General features: G+C 42.2%; 1 protein-coding gene across 2 annotated transcripts in view; it reads right to left on the bottom strand.

Annotated features, from left to right (window-relative positions):
* The window catches only part of Cul5 (cullin 5), a 61,166-nt gene extending 44,857 nt beyond the window's left edge, over positions 1-16,309 (bottom strand). Inside the window, exon 1 of one of the 2 annotated variants that reach the window (XM_038321721.1) lies at positions 15,841-16,309. In XM_038321721.1, the coding sequence (XP_038177649.1) occupies positions 15,841-15,864 (24 nt within the window). In that variant the 5' untranslated portion in view covers positions 15,865-16,309. Of the gene's footprint in view, positions 1-8,451; positions 8,771-15,840 lie in introns of those variants that run through there. The other variant, XM_038321722.1, reaches the window with a different exon arrangement.
* Positions 16,310-20,354: the final 4,045 nt, after the last annotated feature.

A 20,354-nucleotide genomic window follows, 5' to 3' on the forward strand; every position in this document is an offset into this window, starting at 1 on the left:
CATAGGTGTAGATGGTAGTTTCTGTCCCACCCAGTCCAGCAGTCACTCAGTCCCAAAGAAACTCACAGGAGCTTATATTATAAATTGTTGGGCCTATTAATCTCAAGCTTATTAACAACTAGCTCTTACAATGTAAATTAACCCATAATTCTTGTCTAGCAATGTAGGTTGGTACTTTTTCTACTGCTGTTATTCTATAACGTCACTTCCCTTTTTAAAAAAAAAAAAATTATTGCCGACCGTGGTGGCACACGCCATTAATCCCGCACTTGGGAGGCAGAGGCAGGTGGATCTCTGTGAGTTCTAGGCTAGCCTAGCCTACAGAGCGAGTTCCAGGATATGTTTCAAAGCTACACAGAGACACCCTGTCTCAAAAAAAACAAAGTAAAAAAAATTTATGTGTGTGTCTTTATTCATGTATGAAAATGTGTGTAGGTACCAAACAGAGGCCAGAAAAGAAAGAACACTAACTGGCTCTCTTTGAGCTGATCTTGCAGTTATAAAATAACATGTGGGTGCTGGGAACTACAGGACCAACCAGTGTTCTTAACTGCTGAGGGATCTCTCCAATCACTACTACGTATGTTGTGCGATATTTTGATTGTGATCTGACAAATAAAGCTTGCTTGGATTCAGAGGCGGAGCTAGCCACTATCGACCTAAATTAACCATACAGGTTTGGAAAGCTGTAAACAGAAAGAAGACAGGAAGTAATAGTGCGGGGCAGAGAGAGGATCTCAGCCCTTCTCAATTGAGGAAGGGTAGAGGTAGGAGGTGACTGGTGGCTGCTCTATCCTCTCATCTTTCAGATTCTTACTCCAATATCTGACTATCGATTTTTTATTGATATAGATTAATTAGATTAATATGTCATATGTATATTTATTTTTATCTCAGATGGCCTAGAATTCACCACGGAGAACAGACTGGCCTCAAACAGCCTCTGCCTTCACTGTGTAACTTTAGCTGGTCTTGAACTCAGAGATCCACCCCTCTGCCTCCCACAGTGGTGGGATTAAAGTTATCAGTCACCACACTCATTTCTCTATATGTCCTTCCTTTTTGAAAAGAGTGTACAAATTGTAGGAGTCCTAAGACTTCCTGGTGCTGGGGAAAAACTCAATCTCTTAATACTTTCTCACTCTCCAGAGGCACTTTTGGCAATTGCTACAGATAGAGTAGTTACATCAGAAAAATTAAATACCAGTTAGATGCTAAAATCTGATACAGAAAGAAAACAAATATTTTTTTGTTCTTCGACACCATAAAACATTAAATACTAACTATAGAAACACTTTTAAGAGTCTGAAAAAAAAAGTTCAAGGTTAAGACCTGCTCAATGACGCTGCAGAGCTAAGCATTAAATCCTAACTAGGCTACAGAACACCAAACCTCCAATCTACAAAAGAAATGTCTTAATTGATGAGCAAAGGAAACTCCTAATTATGAGCCCTGAGCTACAAATGTTTCTACTGCCTACCTGGATCCTATCTCTAACATTCTAAGGTCTTCCCTGCTTTACTCAATTACTGCTGAGAATATCAAGTAGGACAGACTCCTAAGTGCTTGTGTACAACTGTTTCACACAACTCTTCCTCTAGCCTTCATCCTTTACAATACTTCTCTTCAAAGGACACCAAGAGAGGAACATACTTGCTATACCAGAGGCTGCACAAAAGAAGATAACTTACATTAATCAAATCGGTAAACTAGGTAGAATCTCTCTCCTCTCTCTCTTTCTCTCTCTCTCTCTCTCTCTCGGCAGGGTTTCTCTGAGTTACTATGGAGCCTGTCCTGGAACTAGCTCTTGTAGACCAGGCTGGCCTTGAACTCAGAGATTCACTTGCCTCTGCCTCCCACGTGCTGAGATCAAAGGTGTGCACCACCACCACCAGCAACTAGGTTGAATCTTGTAATGCCTTGAAGATTATTGGTATTTCCATGGTGGAAATAACAGAATTCTTGATACCAGGCATATGGAATATGCAAAAAGAAGTGCGACTTCAGGTTTGTCTAAGAAGTACAGTATTAGAACCAACTAGAGTGGAAATGATGTAACTTAAAAGCTGGGGCTGCAAAGATGGTTCAGTAGTTAAGAACACCTGTTGCTCTTAAAGGGGACCTGGGCTCAGTTACCACCACCCACAAGGTAGCTCACTTCCCTAACTCTAATTCCAGGTGATTCAATGCCTTCTTCAGACCTCCACAGGTACCAGGCATGAACATGATTCATACATATATGCAGCATAAATATTCATACACAAAAGTAAGTTTACAAATTTTTTAAAGAAGAAGCAAGGTGGTGGTGGCACACAACTTTAATCCTAGCAACCTATAAGTTTGAGGATAAACTGGTCTACAGGAAAGCCAGGGCTACACAAAGAAATAAATCCGTCAAAAAAAAAAAAAAAAAAAAGAAAAAAAAAGAAAAAGAAGAAACAAAGAAGAGAGAGGATGATAATGATGAAAGAGAAAAAGGAGCTCTGAATTAATTTTTGGAAATTAATATCTTGCTATGTGGTCCTGAGAAGCCTAGAACTCACTATGAAGACTCAGTGGCTTCATGCATACCTCTGCCTACTCAGGGCTGGGATTAAAGGTGTGCAAAGAGGTGAAAACAAGACATCAAGATGATGAGACAGGGACTTCTGTTGTGAACAATGAAAGACTAACAGGAACCAAACTTCCCCTCCTGCTTACACATCGGGAAAGCTGAAAGGCAGCACAAGGCAGTGCTTTCTCAGAAATAAAAGATGAAAGGAGTCTAAAACTAAACATACTTGGTTTGAGAATTTTCAGGGCTCAACAATAGAGAAGGAACCTGAACTCAGCCCAGTGGTTTCACTAAGTTTAAAATCCAACAGTTTGAAGGGTTGTAGAAATGACTAAAGTATGGGCATGGGAGAAAGACAGAGACAGAAAGAACAATGTAACTGCAGATCTACAAAGGAGTCCTCAAGCTTTGGCTGAGTATTAACGGTGCATGCACATAAAAACCAGACTGAGGAAAAACCATTACAAAGGAGGAAACAGACCACTTGCCAGAGTGTTATAGTGTTTGCACCAGCCAGGATGGAAACACACCTAAAATGGCAGCCATTAGGTAGCCATCAGAAAGGTGCTACGCTTATGCTGGAGAAGCCACAGCTCCAATCCTGAATGTTACTCAAAAGAGTGGTGCCCAGGGTGTTATGCTGAGACTTTTAGCTAGTAGGACCCTGTGGGAGACCCTTAGGTTAGTGGGGTTATGCCTGAAGACTGTAGGATCCCACCATCTTCTACCTTCTTTCTTGTAGTTTTCTAGTAGTTTTGCTCATTCATCCATACCATGGTGCTTGCTACCCATATCAAAGAATCAAAGCAACAGGATCACTCAGTCAAAAACTGCCATATCATTTCCTGTCTGTCTATACAGACCACTAGCCCCTCCATGATTTTTAGGCAAGCTTTATGTAGAGTACAAACAAAATATCACCAAATTTCCCTTTTGTCTAAAATAAAAAAGGTTATAACTAATAAAAATATACAATAAGTACAATAACTATATAATATATACAAGCAATAAATACATCAACAATATCTAGTCCACTAGCAATTGACAAATTCAGAGAAAATACTCCATATCTAGCCTATCTTGTTGAGTTCAAAAGGTTGTACCTAATTCACTTTCTACACTAACTTGCATTACCAAAACTATCTTTTAATGTCTCTTAACCTTATACACTTTACACCTCTGTAGTGAATTTCATTCCTGCATCTGGTAAGGAAGACAACTAAACTATAAAGTCTTCAACTCCATCAGAGATCCAAGAAGGAAATATTACCTGAGTAAGCAGGAAGTGCAAGCAAGCAACTACCAAAAAAGTGTGAGAAATGACAAAAAAAAAAAAAAAACAGCTGACTGCCTGGACAGTCACCCAAAATTCCTCTGCAACGTTGGGGCATCCACCTTCGGTATACAGGCCTAGAATATCTGACAGTCCTTTCTATGAAGCAGGATATTCTGAAGGGCTATCCTACCTTGTCTTGGCAAAGTTCGGCAGTTCTTTCTTGTTTGTCCTGCTTGTCCAATTAGGACAGCATACTGTAAGCAGTCGAGGTAAGGGCACTTTCTTGCCCAGTGGCTTACTTCTGCCACAAAGAAAGTAAACTCCACATAGAGTTTCTTCAATGCCCATCATCTTCTCTGAAATAGATTGGTACTGCCAGGAGCAGCTCATTGTCAAAAAAAAGAAAAGGACCTGTTATTGAAACATCTTATATGCCATACTATGTAGTCTCTGAAGTGTTTGAAGATGACCTGTCTAAAATTCATCTGTCTGACCTTGAAAATATACCTAATATGACTACAAGTTTGATTGTAATGACTAATTACTAACTTGCATTTCTCTATATCCTAAATAAATGGTAATAAGAACACTGTTAAATGAGATATACAGGTACAGGAACTTGAATATTAGAAATGTAATTAGAGTATGGTCTAAAAAAATTAATCTCAAATTTGTATCAATATACAAAGATCCATACCACTGTAAAATACTTTTTTGTTTAAAATTACATTAAATAATCCACCTTTTTATCCTGTTTCTATATCCCTCCTTTTCTTTTCAGAATAGACTCAATAATCAAACTTTATATCCTATTATATCTATATCCCCATATTTTTTCAAAATATGAACTCAAAATCTACCCTTCTTTGATCAATGTTTCCTGACCATTACCAATAACAACTCCCCTAAACAATGACAATATGCATAAGCCAATAAAAAGACCAAAACCCACCCCCCCACACCTTTTGGGAATGTGGCAAGTTGTTCTTAAATTTACTTGCTGCTGTCTGGGGGTTTTGGCACACCAAATTTTTGCACACTCAGGTTTTAAGTGATTGATTAAAATCCACTTAAAACCTGAGGGAATTTGGGAAGAAATTTTAAGCAAAAAAAATAAATAAATAAAAAAGGTTGAGCACAGCTTAATCCTCTGGATCTTTTAAGAGAGGTTTTCATGATTCAGCAGTAGCAGAAAAAAAGCCAGTTTTGAAATAAGCAGCTTTCTGGGCCTTGCTGCCAGCACAAACTCGGGCTCTTCCAGGAGGACAAGCATTTAAATGGAGTTTAAATGTGAGCAGCATCCTGCAAGTTATTTGGTGGCTGCATAGGCCAACTTGCTATCAGAGTTGAGGTGGTGAGGACCGCTACCACCCACCAATCTCAGAGACAGTGACGGACTTCCATCACATTGGACTTGGAGGAGGAAGCAGGGAGGTCCATGTTTGTTCTACCAATGCCACCACTTGCTTTTAAGAGCTTAGCATTTTAAAAAGCACTCCTGGTCAGAAAAGGATTACAAATATGCAGTAAAGACAAATCCAGATGAAAAGGACATCTAAATGGGTCACAGTGTTGGATGAATGTATGTAGACTTGGGAGAGAGAAGAACAATAAAGAGAAGACAGTTATAGATTAACAGAATAAAATAAAATATTAAACTTGTAGAAAAAGAAATAAGAATAATAAAAATAGCCACATAAAGATGGAATGTACACAGAGAGTCTGAATTATGCATATTATTGTGTTTTCTTTGAAGTTTTTGACTGCAGAGAGACATTAATTCTGGGGACTGCTAAGCTAAACCAACATATATGTTTTAAAAGTTTCTTGATTCCAAAATTTGAGTCTAAGGATATGTTGCTTTGGAAAAGAGGTTCTTCTGTTTCCACAGAGGAGGAGAACCTGTGAATTAATTCCAGACAAATGTGGTTTGATGGACCAAGACCACCTGAAAGATCACCGTGAACACCCCCCAAAAATTACTTCGCCCAATAAAATGCAAGAAGTAATTTGGAGAGAACTGCCCAAATTCCCAAATATTGTTTATAAATGTTTCTTTTTAACATTTATAATTAAAATTTAAAGAGGATATGCTATAGACATGGATACTTTGCATTGGTATAAAACTTGGTTTACTGATACAAATTTAAAATCAATTTTGTTATGTTTATTTCTGTTCTTGATTAAGGTATTATGTTTGTGCAGCTCATTTAGAAATATAATGTATAATTAAGAAATATAGATTAATAGAGAGTCATCTATAATAGTCAAGCTTGTAGTCATGCTAGTGAGGTTTTCTAAATGTACAGAGATGTGTTTCAGATGGATATTTTTCAGATCTTTCAAAGAATACAGACTATAGCATTTAAAATGTTTTAAAAACTTAAGGATCATGACATGAGACACATCTGTTCCTGGTAGCACTAAGCTACTTCAGGAGAATGATGGGCACAGAAGAGGCTCCTTATGGAGTTTGCTAGCCATTTGGGCAAGAAACTGCTCTTGCCTGGACTGCTTGATGTTAATGCTGTATGAACTGGACATGCAGTACCCACAGAGAAATGATTGCTGAAGTTGCCTAAAGGTGAGATAGTCCTTCGGGTTCCAGCTTAATGAAAAAGTCTTGCCAGATATTCTACAGGACACAGAATAGTGACTGACAAACTGACAATATAGGCAGAATTGTCCTTAAATTTTCCTGCTTCCTGGAAGTCTGCTGAATATTATGGGCCTGTAGGTTGTAATGGTGTTCCTAATACAATGCAAGGAAGAATCCAGCTAGTTCTCTTGTTTTTGGAACAGTTGTTAAAATTAATCTCTCCAAAAAATTACAAGCTCTTTGCCAAGGTTCACTTTCTGGCCAAAATTGGTCAATTTCATTATTAGTAAAAGGTACTACAATTACAGCTAATTGATAAAGTATAGGCAGAAGTTTCTGTTACACCCAGTCCAGCAGCCATTCAACCGAAAGAAACACACTAGGACTTAATATTAATTATAAACTGTTTGGCCTATTAGCTCAGGCTTATTATTAACTAGCTCTTAAGACAAACTAACCCATAATACTTATCTATGTTTAGTCACATGGCTTGGTACCTTTTATGAGTGAGGCATTGTCATCTTGCTTCCTCTGTGTCTGGTTTTTGACTGTCTCTCTGCCTTTTCTCTTCCCAGCATTCTCCTAGTCTGGTTGCCCCACCTATACTTCCTGCCTGGCTTCTGACCAAATGGCATTTTATTAAACCAAGTTTATATAAGAAAATTTTGAATAATTTATTTATGCAATGGCAGAAGTCATCAATGAAAATTTAGAAGGCCGGGGGGCTGGAGAGGTAGCTCAGACGTTAAGGGCACTATCTTTTCTTCCAGAGGTCCGGAGTTCAATTCCCAGCAACCACATGGTGGCTCAAAACTATCTATAATGAGATCTAGTGCCCCCTTCTGGCTTGCAGGCATACATGCAGGCAGAACATTGTATACATAATAAATAAATCTTAAAATAAAATTGAGAATGCAATTTGGGCCATTTGTACTGTACTGAAGCCAGAGTGAGGCTTTTTAATAAAACTGGAGTCTGCAGAGGAAAAGAGGAAGAGTCTCAAAGTGAACTCCACTGGAGGGAGTTTCTATAAGCTCCAACTGTGAGTTAAGAGACAGAAGGATCAAGGTAGCAGAGGCCCAGGTGTACTTAAGGAAGCTGTGGGGTCTGGCAGGCAGCTCCTAGAGGGAAAAGGCCAGAAAACAGGGACAGTTCCAGTATGTGTCCACTATTATAGAGGGTGAGGCCCCAGAAGGTACAGTAGGCTCCAGGAGTCATAGAGGACATTTACCAAGTAGGTAAGGAGCAATGGATAGAACTTGAAACCAAGTATCATTAGTAGCAAAGACAGCAGAAACAAATGATCTGCACACATCTTCAGAGTCAAATCAGTAACTTGAGTCATTGTGAAATATTAAGGCATGGGTACTAACTACAGGAAAAATGCTGCTGGGTTTAAAATAAAAGCCAGAGATCCTGAATCGAGTGGTAGGTTCCACTGGTTCTTATGACTGTGAGTATGGGGGTATTAAATGTAGAATTGGAAGCAGAAGATTCCTAATAGGTGAGATGAGAAACTTAAATCCCCTGAGGCTTTAGAAGAAAAGTGGGTATTAAGGCAAGGTGTTATTTGGTGAGGTTTTGTTATTAAATGATAAGGGAAGAGATATTTGATTACAGAGTGGTTTTGAGTATCCCATACCCAGGGATCTACCTAAGAGGGAAGTATAAGGGAAACGGTGTGTCAGATCATGTGGTTTGGAGGACAGGAATGGCTGGAGAGCCTGTGGTAAAGCAGATGGGGGAGCAACTGAGATAGAGGTTCCCAATTTGGCTAGGAAGTTCTTTCCCAGGAAGAGGATGGGACAGGTTGGCATCATTAGGAAGGAGTGGATAAGGGGAATACCCCTAATGATATAGGTAAGTGCTGCTGTTTGGTAAGCATGGTAAGGCTGTTCTCCTACTCTGACAGTAGAGGAACAAGGGGAGGTGGGTTCCGAGAACTCATCAGGAAGGACTGAAGAAGTGAGCCTGGTGTCCAGAAGGAAGGAGATGAATAGCCCCTGATACTGTGATAACTACCTGAGGTTCCCTGTCAGAGATGGTGGTGGTCAAACTAAGGGAGCCCAGGCCCCCTCAGTCATTTATGGCCAGACCAAGGCCAGATGAAGGGTGATCGAGCTTGATGTCCTCATGCCAGAAGGGACATGGAGGCAATCAACACTTCAGTGCCCTTCTTGAAAGCACCTTGGACATGGTCTAAGTAGTGTATGTCCTGTGACGCTTGATAATCCCAGGCAGCAGTCTTGAATCTGTTCTGGATGTAGAACTCAGACATCTGGGCCATCTGCTCCTATTAGAGATTTCTCAGGGGGTCTTTCTTGATCAAACCTGATTTTTCTTAACGAGGAATGAATCCACAGCCTCTTATTTCCTGTAGAAACAAAAGCAAAACCTCTTCTCCAAAGTAACATACCTTTTGACTTCAATTTTGAAGTCAAGGTATTTTCAAAATACCTGTTTGGATTAATTCAGTAGCATTTATAAACAAATATCTTTTAGCAGCTGTTGCTCCTTCCTCAGCATTCAAACAATTTAAAGAAAACATAATAACATACAGTATCCAGGTTCTCTGTGTGTTTCCCATCTTTATGTAGCTTTATTTTAAACTATTTCTTTTATTTTTAATTTTTGGCTTTTTGAGACAGGGTTTCTCTGTGTCTCTCGCTGTCCTGGAATTTGTTCTGTAGACGAGGTTGTCCTTGAACTCACAGAGATCCATCCACCTGCCTCTCCCTACCAAGTGCTGGAATTTAAGGTGTGCCACCACACCTTGAACTCACAGAGAGCTGCCTGCCTCTGCCTCCCAAATGTAGGGATTAAAGGTGTGTGCTACCACATCCAACTGCTTAATGAACTGGACATGTAGGACCCGTAGAGAAATGACTAAAAGGTGAGACAATCCTTTGAGGTTCCTGCTTCATAAAAGAGTCTGCCAGACATTCTGCAGGACACAGAAAAAAGTGATTGACAAACTACCAATATAGGTGAAACTGTCTTTGAACTTTCCTGCTTCATGGGAAAGTCTGTTGGATATTATGGGTCTGTAGGCTGAAGATGGATGCCCCAATGGTACAAAGAACTTTGGGTGACTGTCCAGACAGTGAGATGTCTGTCAATTATAGAATTTTGAAATTTTCCTACAATGTACTTCCTGTTTACTTAGGTAATAAATATTATATCCTTCTGGAGTCTTTGATGGAGTTGAAGAACAGATATAGTTTTCATTAGTTATAATAAAGGATAAAGTTAATATAAATATTGTAACTGTAATTTTTGCTTGATACCTGTTTTGTTATATGTAATTTTACTATATTAAAGCCTTCCTTTTTGTTTCAATAGAAAAGGGGAAAAAGTGTGGGAAGTCCTTCTATGTGTTGTTTTTATTGGTTAATGAATAAAGAACTGCTTTGAGCCTATAGCAAGGGCAGAACAGAACTAGGTGAGAAAAGCTGGGTTGTATGCTGGAAGAAAGAGGGCAGAGTCAGGGAGAAACCATGGATCCACAGCCTGAGACAGACACTGGGAACTTTAGCTGGTAAGCCACTGCCATATGGTGATACACAGATTAATGGAGATGGATTAACTTAAAATGTAAGAGCTATCTGATAAGAAGTTAGAGCTAATAGGCCAAGCTGTGTTTTAAATATAGTTTCTGTATGAATATTTCAGAGCTGAGCAGCTGGGTGTCTGAGAAACAAACAAAGCAGCCCCCCTTCCTCCTACAATTATCCATGCAACTTTACCTCAAAGTTGTTTTCTTAACAGTGAGAACCTTTCACATCTGGCCCCAACTTTTGTTTTATTCTTCCTCTTGTTTACTTAGATTCTGGGGTACTATCATGCAACAGTTCCAAGGTGCATCATCCATACACAATCCAACACAACCTGCCACTTATTTCTCCATTCCTACCAAATTTATTCCTCATCACCACCATGAAGACTACTGAGAGGCAGGATGGTGGCAGCACTTGGGAGGCATAGGCAAGCGGATCTCTGTGAGTTGGAGGCCAGCCTAGTCTACAAGAGCTAGTTCCAGAACAGGCTCCAAAGTTACACAGATTAAAAAAGTACTCAGAGGCTGGAACCATCAAGAGCCCTTGTTCTGGGGCTGGAGAGATGGCTCAGTGGTTAAGAGCATTGACTGTTCTTCCAATTCCCAACAGCCACATGGTGGCTCACAACCATCTATAATGAGGTCTGGTGCCCTCTTCTGGCCTGCAAGCATACAAGCAGACAGAATACTGTATACATAATCAATAAATTTTTTTAAAAAAAGCCCTTGTTCTTCCTAAGGACCCAGGTTCAGTTCTCATGGTATCTCATAACTCTAGTTCCAAGGGATCAAATGACCTCTTCTGACCTTCATAAGCACTGGACTCACAGTACACCTACATACTTGTACACATAAAATATATCAAATAAAAGCAAAACTTGAAAAAGATATTTTTTAAAAGTACTTGGAAAACAGTGCAATGGCTCTGTTTTGTAAGTATTCGCCTTACAAAAATGACAGAACCTGAGTTCAATCTTACAGAACCCACATTTTTAAAAAAATAAAATGGTAATGATGGCATTTGTATAATCCCAGTGCCCGTGCGTCCCTCAGGGTCCCTCCTAGGCTAACTGGCAAATTCTAGCCAAGTTAGAGTCACTGTGTCAAAGAACAAGGTGGACAGCTCCTGGGGAATGAGACCTGAAGCTGACCTCTGGCTTCCACATTCATACATGTATGTATGCATATACATACATGCACACCTGCAAACAGAGTACCCATTCTTCAAAACTCAGCTCCAATGCTCTCTTCACAACACTATTCCATCAAAAACTTTCTTCACCTGTGTAGCACCATTTCAGAAATGTCTGCCTTAGAGAAAACCATCAGTACCACCTTCTCTTTGAGTATAATGAACTCCCATAGAGCAAGGACATTATACATGCCTTTGTATTCTTAACGGTACCTTGCATGTTGTTGTCCAATAAATAATTTTAATAATGAATAAGTTCTAGACACTTAGAATTGGTCATTTATATTTATTTTCCTTCTCTTTCAAAATGACAAAAATTTTATGATAAGAAAAAGCTAAACTTCCTATTTAATACTTTTTCAGTTTCTTGTTAAGAGTCAACTGGAAAGTTCTCAAATGATTGAACTACGGACAGTAAGCAAGAAATTGATAGGGTCAGATAGAGATCAGATCAGCACTAAGAGAAAAAAATAGTGAAATAGAACCAGATGGTGGTGGTACACTCCTTTAATCCCAGCACTCAAAAGGCAGAGGTAGATGGATTTGAGTTGAGGACAGCCTGGTCTACAGAGTTCAAGGTCAGCTAAGACTACACAGAGAAAACCTGTCTCAAAGGAAAAAAATAGTGAAATAGGACTGTACCAGAAAAAAAATAGAAAGAGAGAAAGTGCTGAAGATTCAATCCTGAGAAATAATTTGGATGTCAGTGAAAAACAGGTAATTGGGGAAGACAGAAAAATATGGAGAGCGGGAAAAAAAAAAATCACACAAACAAGAAAGACAGCAGATGATGTGATCAACAATGCCAGAGGAATGATGACGCTTATCAAGAGAATCTGGGTTGTCAATCAGGGTACTATCAATGCTTTTACACTTGATAGCTTCAAGATAACCATGTGGGTAAACTAAGGAAAAAGAGCTACAAAGAAGCCTATAGGCAAAGTCTGAGGCAGAAGCAGAGTACCGGCTAAGTTTACAAAAGAGACACAAACTTTCTTATAATTAGAGATGTGAGGGAAAAGGGATAGCAGAGAAGGGAGACATGCCACCAAGTCTTGGGGGACAGCAAAGGCTAAAAAAGAACAGGTAGAAGGTGACTTGAAAAGCACAATACAGAGAAACCAGAAAAATGTGTGGTATGGCCAAGGGAATACAGGTCTTAATTGGTAGGTAATGTGCTAAGAACTGAGGTGTGAAATTCAACTGCTTCAATAATTGCTATTTGGAATAGGATAATCAACAGAAAATGAAGAAAATGAGCCCAGCTGACAACTGCAGAAGAAAAAGAACAAGCAGAATTAAGTTTCAGAAGTAATGTAAAATAGATAAAACAGCACTATCACATTGCGAGAAATGTTCTACAGATAAACTGTGTTAAAAAAAAAAAAAAACACAGATAAAGTACCCCAAGTAAAAGGGGGTCAGATTTCACTTCCCTACTCAGCTGATGAACTGTATGTCAAAATAAACTATACATACATCTTTCTATACTCAAAAGATTTCCAAGATTCAAGAACAGTTCACTTGGTAAAAGAAGAATACAATCTCAAATAATTAGAATTCCAATATAAAACAATGTCTTAGAATTTCACATGAAGTTTCTTTTGTTTGTTTGATTGGTTGGTTTTTTGGTTTTACAGGACAGGGTTTCTCTGTGTAGCTTTTGAGCCTGTCCTGGAATTCACTCAAAGACTAAAATGACCTTGAACTCGAGATCCTCCAGCCTCTGCCTCTCTTAAGTGCTGGAATTAAAGGTGTGCACCACCATTGCCTGGCTCACGTTAAGTTTCTAATCTTAAATTTCTTTAAGATTAGGATGTACTAGCTATTTCTCTGAAATATGTCAACTAAAACAAAACCCCACACCAAAGAAATTAAACAAAACAAAAATACCCCTGTTTTCAAGAAACAAGCAAATAAGGCTCTCTTGCAGGGATTCAGCGTGCTTCACGTACAGTTAGTGGAGCCTAGCCGACATTTCTTTCTCATCTCTGGACATACTAAATTTCACTTTGGTGAAATCTTGTTGCAGAAGGAAGTCCATGGCATTTCTCTAATAAACCAATCTACTAATCCCCCCAAAAGAAAAGTAGGCTAATTTGGCCACTCTCTAGTATGTCCTGTATCTATAATCCCATAAATCCCTGGCCTCTGGCAGGTCTTCACATATTTCTTCAGTCTTCCCATTTTATGATTAGTACTTTTCAATATGTATTTGGAATTCAACCTTCCAGCTTTTAAAACAAAATTATGAACTTAGGAGGGAGAGGGTGGATTGTACCTTACAGTCAAGCAATGAACAAGTCAGAAGCTTGCAAAGAATCAGGAATCCAATATTTCTTAAACACACTTCAAGTAATCACATAAAAATACTGTTTATGTGAACATGAGAGCATTAACATAAATTTTGAGAAATTTTTGAACTAATGCATTAGGATTAAAAGCAGGGGTTCAGGAAGACGGCTCTGGGGTAAAGTGAGCTGGATTCCTAGGAGCTGCATAAGGCTGGGAGGAGAGAACCGACTGCACAGAGCTGACCTCTGCTCTCCTACACCCATGCGATGTACGCACGCACACACAGCAGCTTAAGGCAAACTGGGAAGTGAGCATGATCAAAATACACTATGAATATGAAATGCTCCAACATTAACAAAAATAAATTAAATTAGAACAAAAAAAAAATCTAAGGGCTGGCAAGATGGTACAGCAGATAAGACACTCTTGCCAAGCAAGCCTGACAGCCCGAGTTTGACCTCCAATCCCAGACGGAATGGGAGAACTCTCAAAAGTTGCTCTCTGACCTCCACAGGTGTGTGACTGCACTCTCACACACTCTATTATGAAAAACAAAGCCAAGTAGAGTCAGTAATATCACTTCTGTGAATTACTCTATAATGTAATCTCAGCTGGTTCCAAATTCACTACTCAATTCAGTTTAGGCTAGAATTCATGGTCCTTCTGCCTCAGTGGCTGCCATACTGACAACGACCCAAACCTCCAGGACCAGATTTCAACTGTTTTCGGGTTTTTGGTGGGGGGAGTGGTAGGGTTTCTCTGTGTAACAGCCCTGTCTGTCTGTCCTGGAACTCACTTTGTAGACCAGGCTGGCCTCAATCTCAGAGAGAGCCGCCTGCCTCTGCCTCCTGAGTGCTGGAATTAAAGGCGTGCGCCACCACCACCCAGACATTCTTTTAGGTAGTTCTAGAGCTTTAGTGATTTTATAGTAAATGCCATCACTGTTTGTTTAAGTATTTTACATAATTTGATCATCACAACAATAAGAAAAAATGGTACTAATGTTTATGAAGAAAGAAACTTGGGCAGAGGTTAAGAAACTCAAAGTGATACAGCTCTTAAGAGACAAAAATCTGTCCAGCGGTAGTGGCCTTTAATCCCAGTACTTGGCAGACAGAGGCAGGCGGATCTCTTGTGAGTTCGAGGCCAGCCTGGTGGACTACAGAGCGAGTTCCAGGACAGGCGCCAAAAAGATATAGAGAAACTCTGTCTCGAAAAAAAACCTAAAAGTGGTGGCACAGGCCTGCTCTGCAGAGCTAGTTCAAGGACAGCCAAGGCTACACAGAAAAACCACATCTTGAAAAAAATCAAGAGATAGAAATTCAGGGAATCTAGGTCCTTATTAAAGGACTCCCCAGGGTGGTGATGCAGGTCTCAATCTCTGCAGACCGAGGCAGAAGGATTTCTGTGAGTTTGAGGCCAGCACATTCTGGCAAAATGGAAATAAAGAGATCCTGGGTTTTTTTTTTTGGGGGGGGGAGCATTTTCTATTTTATTATTACTCATCCACGCAGCCTGAAAACGGTTTATTTTCCCTCAGATGATCACTATTTCAGTTAGTACTTTCAGAATAGGATTCTTACTAAAAACACAAACATAACTCAAATTCGCCCCATATCTTCCTTGCCAACTTTTTAACAGAATCAGCTTCTCCCCCCTTTCACACCCCCCCCCCCGGGCCTCTTTTGGGATTTAAAACTTTTCAATGTCTTCTTTGAGAAAAGAAACTTGCCTACAACCTAAAATGATAGCAGCACTTCATCCGGGTGACATCTGATGTATAAGGGGAGTCGGGTTGGAGAGACAGTTCAAGGAACAAAATAGGGTGTAAATATGAAGTCAAGAATGAGAGAACTAGAGGGAAGGTGTAACATGCAGAAAAAGGAGAAAGGGGGTAGAATGGGAGGGAGGCACTGCAATCTGACTCGCATTTCCTAAGAAAGAGGGAGACCAGAAATTAAGGAACTGGGGAGGGGGGAGAGGGGTCCAGTCATTGAAACCTGTTAGGTATCATTTTGTTGGGATTGTTCCTATTATGTCTTTGACTCTCGCATCAGAAGAAACGGACCTTCCGAGTCACAATGGCTGGGCCGCTGAGGGCACAGCGACAGTGCTCTCGAGAACTCGCAACCTGGGTTGGTCCCCTCGAAAGCATCGCTCCGAGTCAGTCAGCGGTAGGAACCACCGGAGCCTCAGGACCCCAGGCCAGGGCCCCGCGTCGGGGTGCTCGGGGACAGCCGCCCCGATTCCCCTTCCGGTAGACAACCCTGAAACATTCACATCTCGCCGCTCACTCCGAGACCAGCCCTCCCCGAGGAACTAAACGCCTCGGTGGCGAGCAAGAGCCCGGCAGGAGGCAGGGGCTTACCTTTAACAGATTAGACGTCGCCATGTTCCTTCAACTTGGACTCTCGCGAGACGCGGCGAGAATTGGCGGCGCTCCGGGCCAGGCCTCCTCGGGAGGCCGGAGTTCCCAGCAGGGCCCCGCGGGCCGCGGCCGAGATGCTTGGGGGGAAATGCTGGAGCTGCGTGCCGTCCGCGCCGAGCGTCTCTGCACCCGTGCTTCCTCGGGTGTCCCCGCTACATGGTCACCGTGGCCTGCCCACGCGAGAGAGCGCATGCAAAGGCTCCAGGGGACGCGAGCGACGAACGGTGGGAAGGGACCGGGAGCCGACCTGACCGGAAAGAGGTAGCATCTACCTCCCTGGGCCTCCCACACTCGTCTCCGGGTGAGCCTCTGGGGTTGCACTCGCCGCGGCGGCCGGCAACGACTTTTAACTCGGCTGAGGCCTGGCACCTCGGGTTCCGTGGTGGCGTCACGTGACGCGGCGGGCGGGGGCTCGCTGGGGAGCAACCGAGGAGCCTGCGAGCCACCGGGTCCGGAGGCCGGGCGGAGGGTGCGAGCGCGCCCTCTATTGGCTGGAGCCGGCGCCGCCTCCACTCGCTCGTCCCAGATCCAGGGACTGCAATTCATAGCTCTGGATTAGATTAGCCCAGAAGATTTTTTTACTCCTGTCCCCATCCCCCCACCCCACCCCCGCCACCTGAAAAATCTGACCAGGAAAACACGCTCTGTAAATACTTGTTAAATGAATGCATATACAAACGTGTTAACTATCATCACTCTGCTCAAAAATGTCCGACTTGTTCAAGAAGTGGTTATTAATCTTGGATTCCTTAAAACATGTCCTAGACCTAAAGCATCCTAAACTATTTTCCCCAAATTGTATTGCTTCAAATCACGAATCTCTGAACAAGAGAATATAATTTATATAGGGCTCTCATAGGTTAGCTGTTACTGAATTATGCAAGTTCCTAATAGTATTCTTTTTGGGGGGAGGGGGTTAGTTTGTCTTAGGAGTGGGTTTCTGTTTGTTGTTGTTTTTAAATTTATGTTTTGTTTTCTTCAAGACAGGATTTCTCTGCGAAGCCCTGGCTGGCCTGGAGCCCCCTCTGTAGACCAGGCTTACCTTGAACTCAGAGATCCACAAAAGCTAGTTCCGAGACAGTCTCCAAAGTTACAAAGATACCTGTCTTGAAAATCCAAAAAAGAAAAACAAAACAAAGCAAAATATTTGAGCCGGGCAGTGGTGGTGCACGCCTTTAATCGCAACACTTGGGAGGCAGAGGCAGGCGGATCTCTGTGAGTTCGAGGCCAACCTGGTCTACAAGAGCTAGTTCCAGTACAAAAAAAAAAAAAAGAAAGAAAGAAAGAATTTTGTCTACCACCCTGAACAAACTTGATCTCGTCTGATCTGGGAAGCTAAGTAGGGTCGGGCCTGATTAGTACTTGGATGGGAGACCGCCTGGAAGAAAAAAAAAAGCTCTCAGTGGTGTTAGTGGCATCTGCCTTTAATCCCAGCACTTGGAAGACAGAGGCAGGCAGAACTCTGTGAGTTCAAGGCCAGGATAGCCAGAGTTACACAAATAAATCCTGTCTTGGAAAAACAAACAAAAAATGTTCTCTAATCTCTTCCCTCCTACCTCATAAAACTTTTCTTGTTACTTGTTAGAAGTGTGATTTTGCTTTCTCATTTGTTTCCTCTTTATACATTACAGTATATATTTAAATTTTTCTCAAATATTGTTGATACATTGTCTTTTGTATTAATTATATACTAGAATAACCTGGGGTGCTTTTTTAAAAATATTTATTTATTTATTCATTATGTATACAGTATTCTCTCTGTGTGTATGCCTGCAGGCCAGAAGAGGGCACCAGAACTCATTACAGATGGTTGTGAGCCACCATGTGGTTGCTGGGAATTGAACTCAGAATCTTTGGAAGAACAGGCAGTGCTCTTAACCTCTGAGCCATCTCTCCAGCCCCCCTGGGGTGCTTTTTTAAAAACCAGACTTTCAGGCTCCACTCTATTTTATTTCATAGATGAAGAGATCTCAAATTTCCAGGCAGTAGTGGGCATGCTTTATATTCCAACACTTGAGAGGCAGAGGCAGGCAAATTTTGTCCCAGGCATTCCGGATAGCTTTGTTTGTTTCTTTATTTTTAGAGGTCTTTCTAAGAAGACTTGGATGGCCAGAAATTCTCTATGTACACCAGGCACTAGAGTGCTGGGATTTTAAGTGTATGCCTCCAAAATAACCAAGAATTCCTTGTATCTGCTTTGGGCTGGGTGTGTTAGAGCAAGCCTTTAACTCAAGCACTCTGGTGAGTTCCTACCAATCAGCTATACAGTAAGATGCTGTCTTAAGAAAATGGTGCTTAAGATGGGACAAGTTCTCCACTTCTCTTAGATCATAGTAAATCTTAATTTCCTTATTTGTGAAATTAGTATAAAAACATCTACATCTTAGAGCTATGGCAAAGATTGATAAAGGCTAGAGAGATGGCCCTGTGGTTAAGAGCACTGACTGCTCTTCCAGAGGAGCTGGGTTTGATTTCCAGCAGCTACTGGGGACTCACAAGTGGTTCCTGTCTGACCTCTACAGGCACCAGGCATGTGCATGGTACACAAATATACATGCAAGCAAAAACACATTAAAAATTAAATTTTTTTAAGCATTAAATATAATAATGATATAAAATGTAATGTATAATTTGTTATACATATAGGCATTCAGTGTGATAAGATTTAAAGTGTACGTTTACTATATTTAAGACATAGTTCTATGTATTTCAATAGATTAATACAGTGAATGCTAGAATTTCTTCTTGCAGAGACCTTACGTATCAATTAGACATCACATGTGAGAAGAGCTGTGTAGGAAAAACAGAAACGCAGATGATACTGCCAGACAGGCTCGCCAGCCACAGGCCAGCCAGGGTCCTCAAGGCCCTGGCTGGAGGAAGACAGCCATGGGTCTACTCAGTGCCCATTATGATAAGCAAATAAGTGTGGAGAAATGAGAGAGAAAGGAAAGCAGAATGGTCCACACACTGTGGAAAGAGACAGAAAGGAAGACAGTGAGCAGTAGGCAGATGTTAGGTGCCTACTTGGCACCTGGGGCTGTGGTGAAGGCCATGAGGAGTAGACCAAGGGGGAGGTTTGCTTGCCACCCAGGGCCACAGTGATGTCTTGGCTGGGCCGCTGCCAAGGGCCATGTATGGGTTCCTGGTCCTACAGCAGCCAGGGTCTGTGTTGATATACATGGCTCCTGTTGCCATGTAGGGCCATGCTGATACTAGTCGCCTGGGCCACCATCTGGGGCCATGTTGGGGATCCCTGGGCCATGCTGCTGCTGGAGCCATGCCAGTCTGGGTGGCCTTCGCCACTACCTGGGGCCATGATGACAGCCAGACCCAGGTTGCTGCCAGGGATCATGTCTGAGTTCATGATCCTACTACAGCCAAGGTCTGTGTTGATATCCTTGACCCAAGTTGCCACCAAAGGCCACATAAAGCCTGGGGTCTAGGTTGCAACCTGTGGCCTTATTGGTATCTGGGGGCCACGCTGCTGCTGGAATCATTCTGATCTGAGTGGCCAGGGCTACCACCTGGAGCTACAATGTGTATAGGACCTAGCTGCTGCCTGGGGTGTTGAGTCCATGGTCCAGGTTACCAATAGAGCCCATTGAATCTGGGCCACAGGCCTGCAGCCTTGTTGGAATTTGGGGACCATGCGGCAGCAGGGGTCATACAAATCTGGGTGACCTGTGCTTCTACTCAGGGCCCGGCTGCTGCTGAGGACCATGTCTGAGACCAGGACCCTAAGCAGCCAGGGTCTGGATTGACAGATGTGGCTCCTGTTGTCACCGAGCACCATGAGGATGCCTAGGGTCAGGTCAACCACCTGAGTCCAGGTTGGTATTCGAGGGCCATGATGCTTGCAGATCTGAGTGCCATAGGGACATCTGGGCCATAGCTGTAGCTGAGGGCCATGTTTGGGTCCATAACCCTACTGCAGCCAGGGTCTGTGCTAATTAATGTCCGAGGCTCCTTTTACCATAGAAAGCCATGCAGATGCCTGAGGTCTAAGGCCATCTTGTTGTCTGAGGGCCACACTGCTGCCGTGACCCATGCCAATCTGAGTGGCCTGCACTGCCACCAGGGGCAATGGTGACATCCAGACCGGGCTGCTGCCTAGGACTGTGTCTGGGTCTGTGTGATTCTACCGTGGCTGGGGTCTGTCCCATATTGCCACCAAAGGTCACATAGAAGCCCAGGATTGGGGCCACAACCTGAGGCCCTGGTGGTGTCCAGAAGCTATGCTGCTGCTGAACCACTCCGACCTGAGTGGTCAGTGTTTCCACCCAGAGCCAGGATGTTGTCCAGGCCCAAGCTAGTGCCAAGGGCCATGTCTGGGTCTGTGTAGCCCGTGTCTCTTCGGTGGTGTGTGTGTGTATGGGGGGGGGGGGTGTCTTAGGAACCAGAAGAAATCAAGAAGAGTATGCTGCATTCTCCCTTTGCTGGTCCAGAGAAAG

Source organism: Arvicola amphibius, chromosome 3, assembly GCF_903992535.2.
Source record: "Arvicola amphibius chromosome 3, mArvAmp1.2, whole genome shotgun sequence".
NCBI classification, from domain to species: Eukaryota; Metazoa; Chordata; class Mammalia; order Rodentia; family Cricetidae; genus Arvicola; species Arvicola amphibius.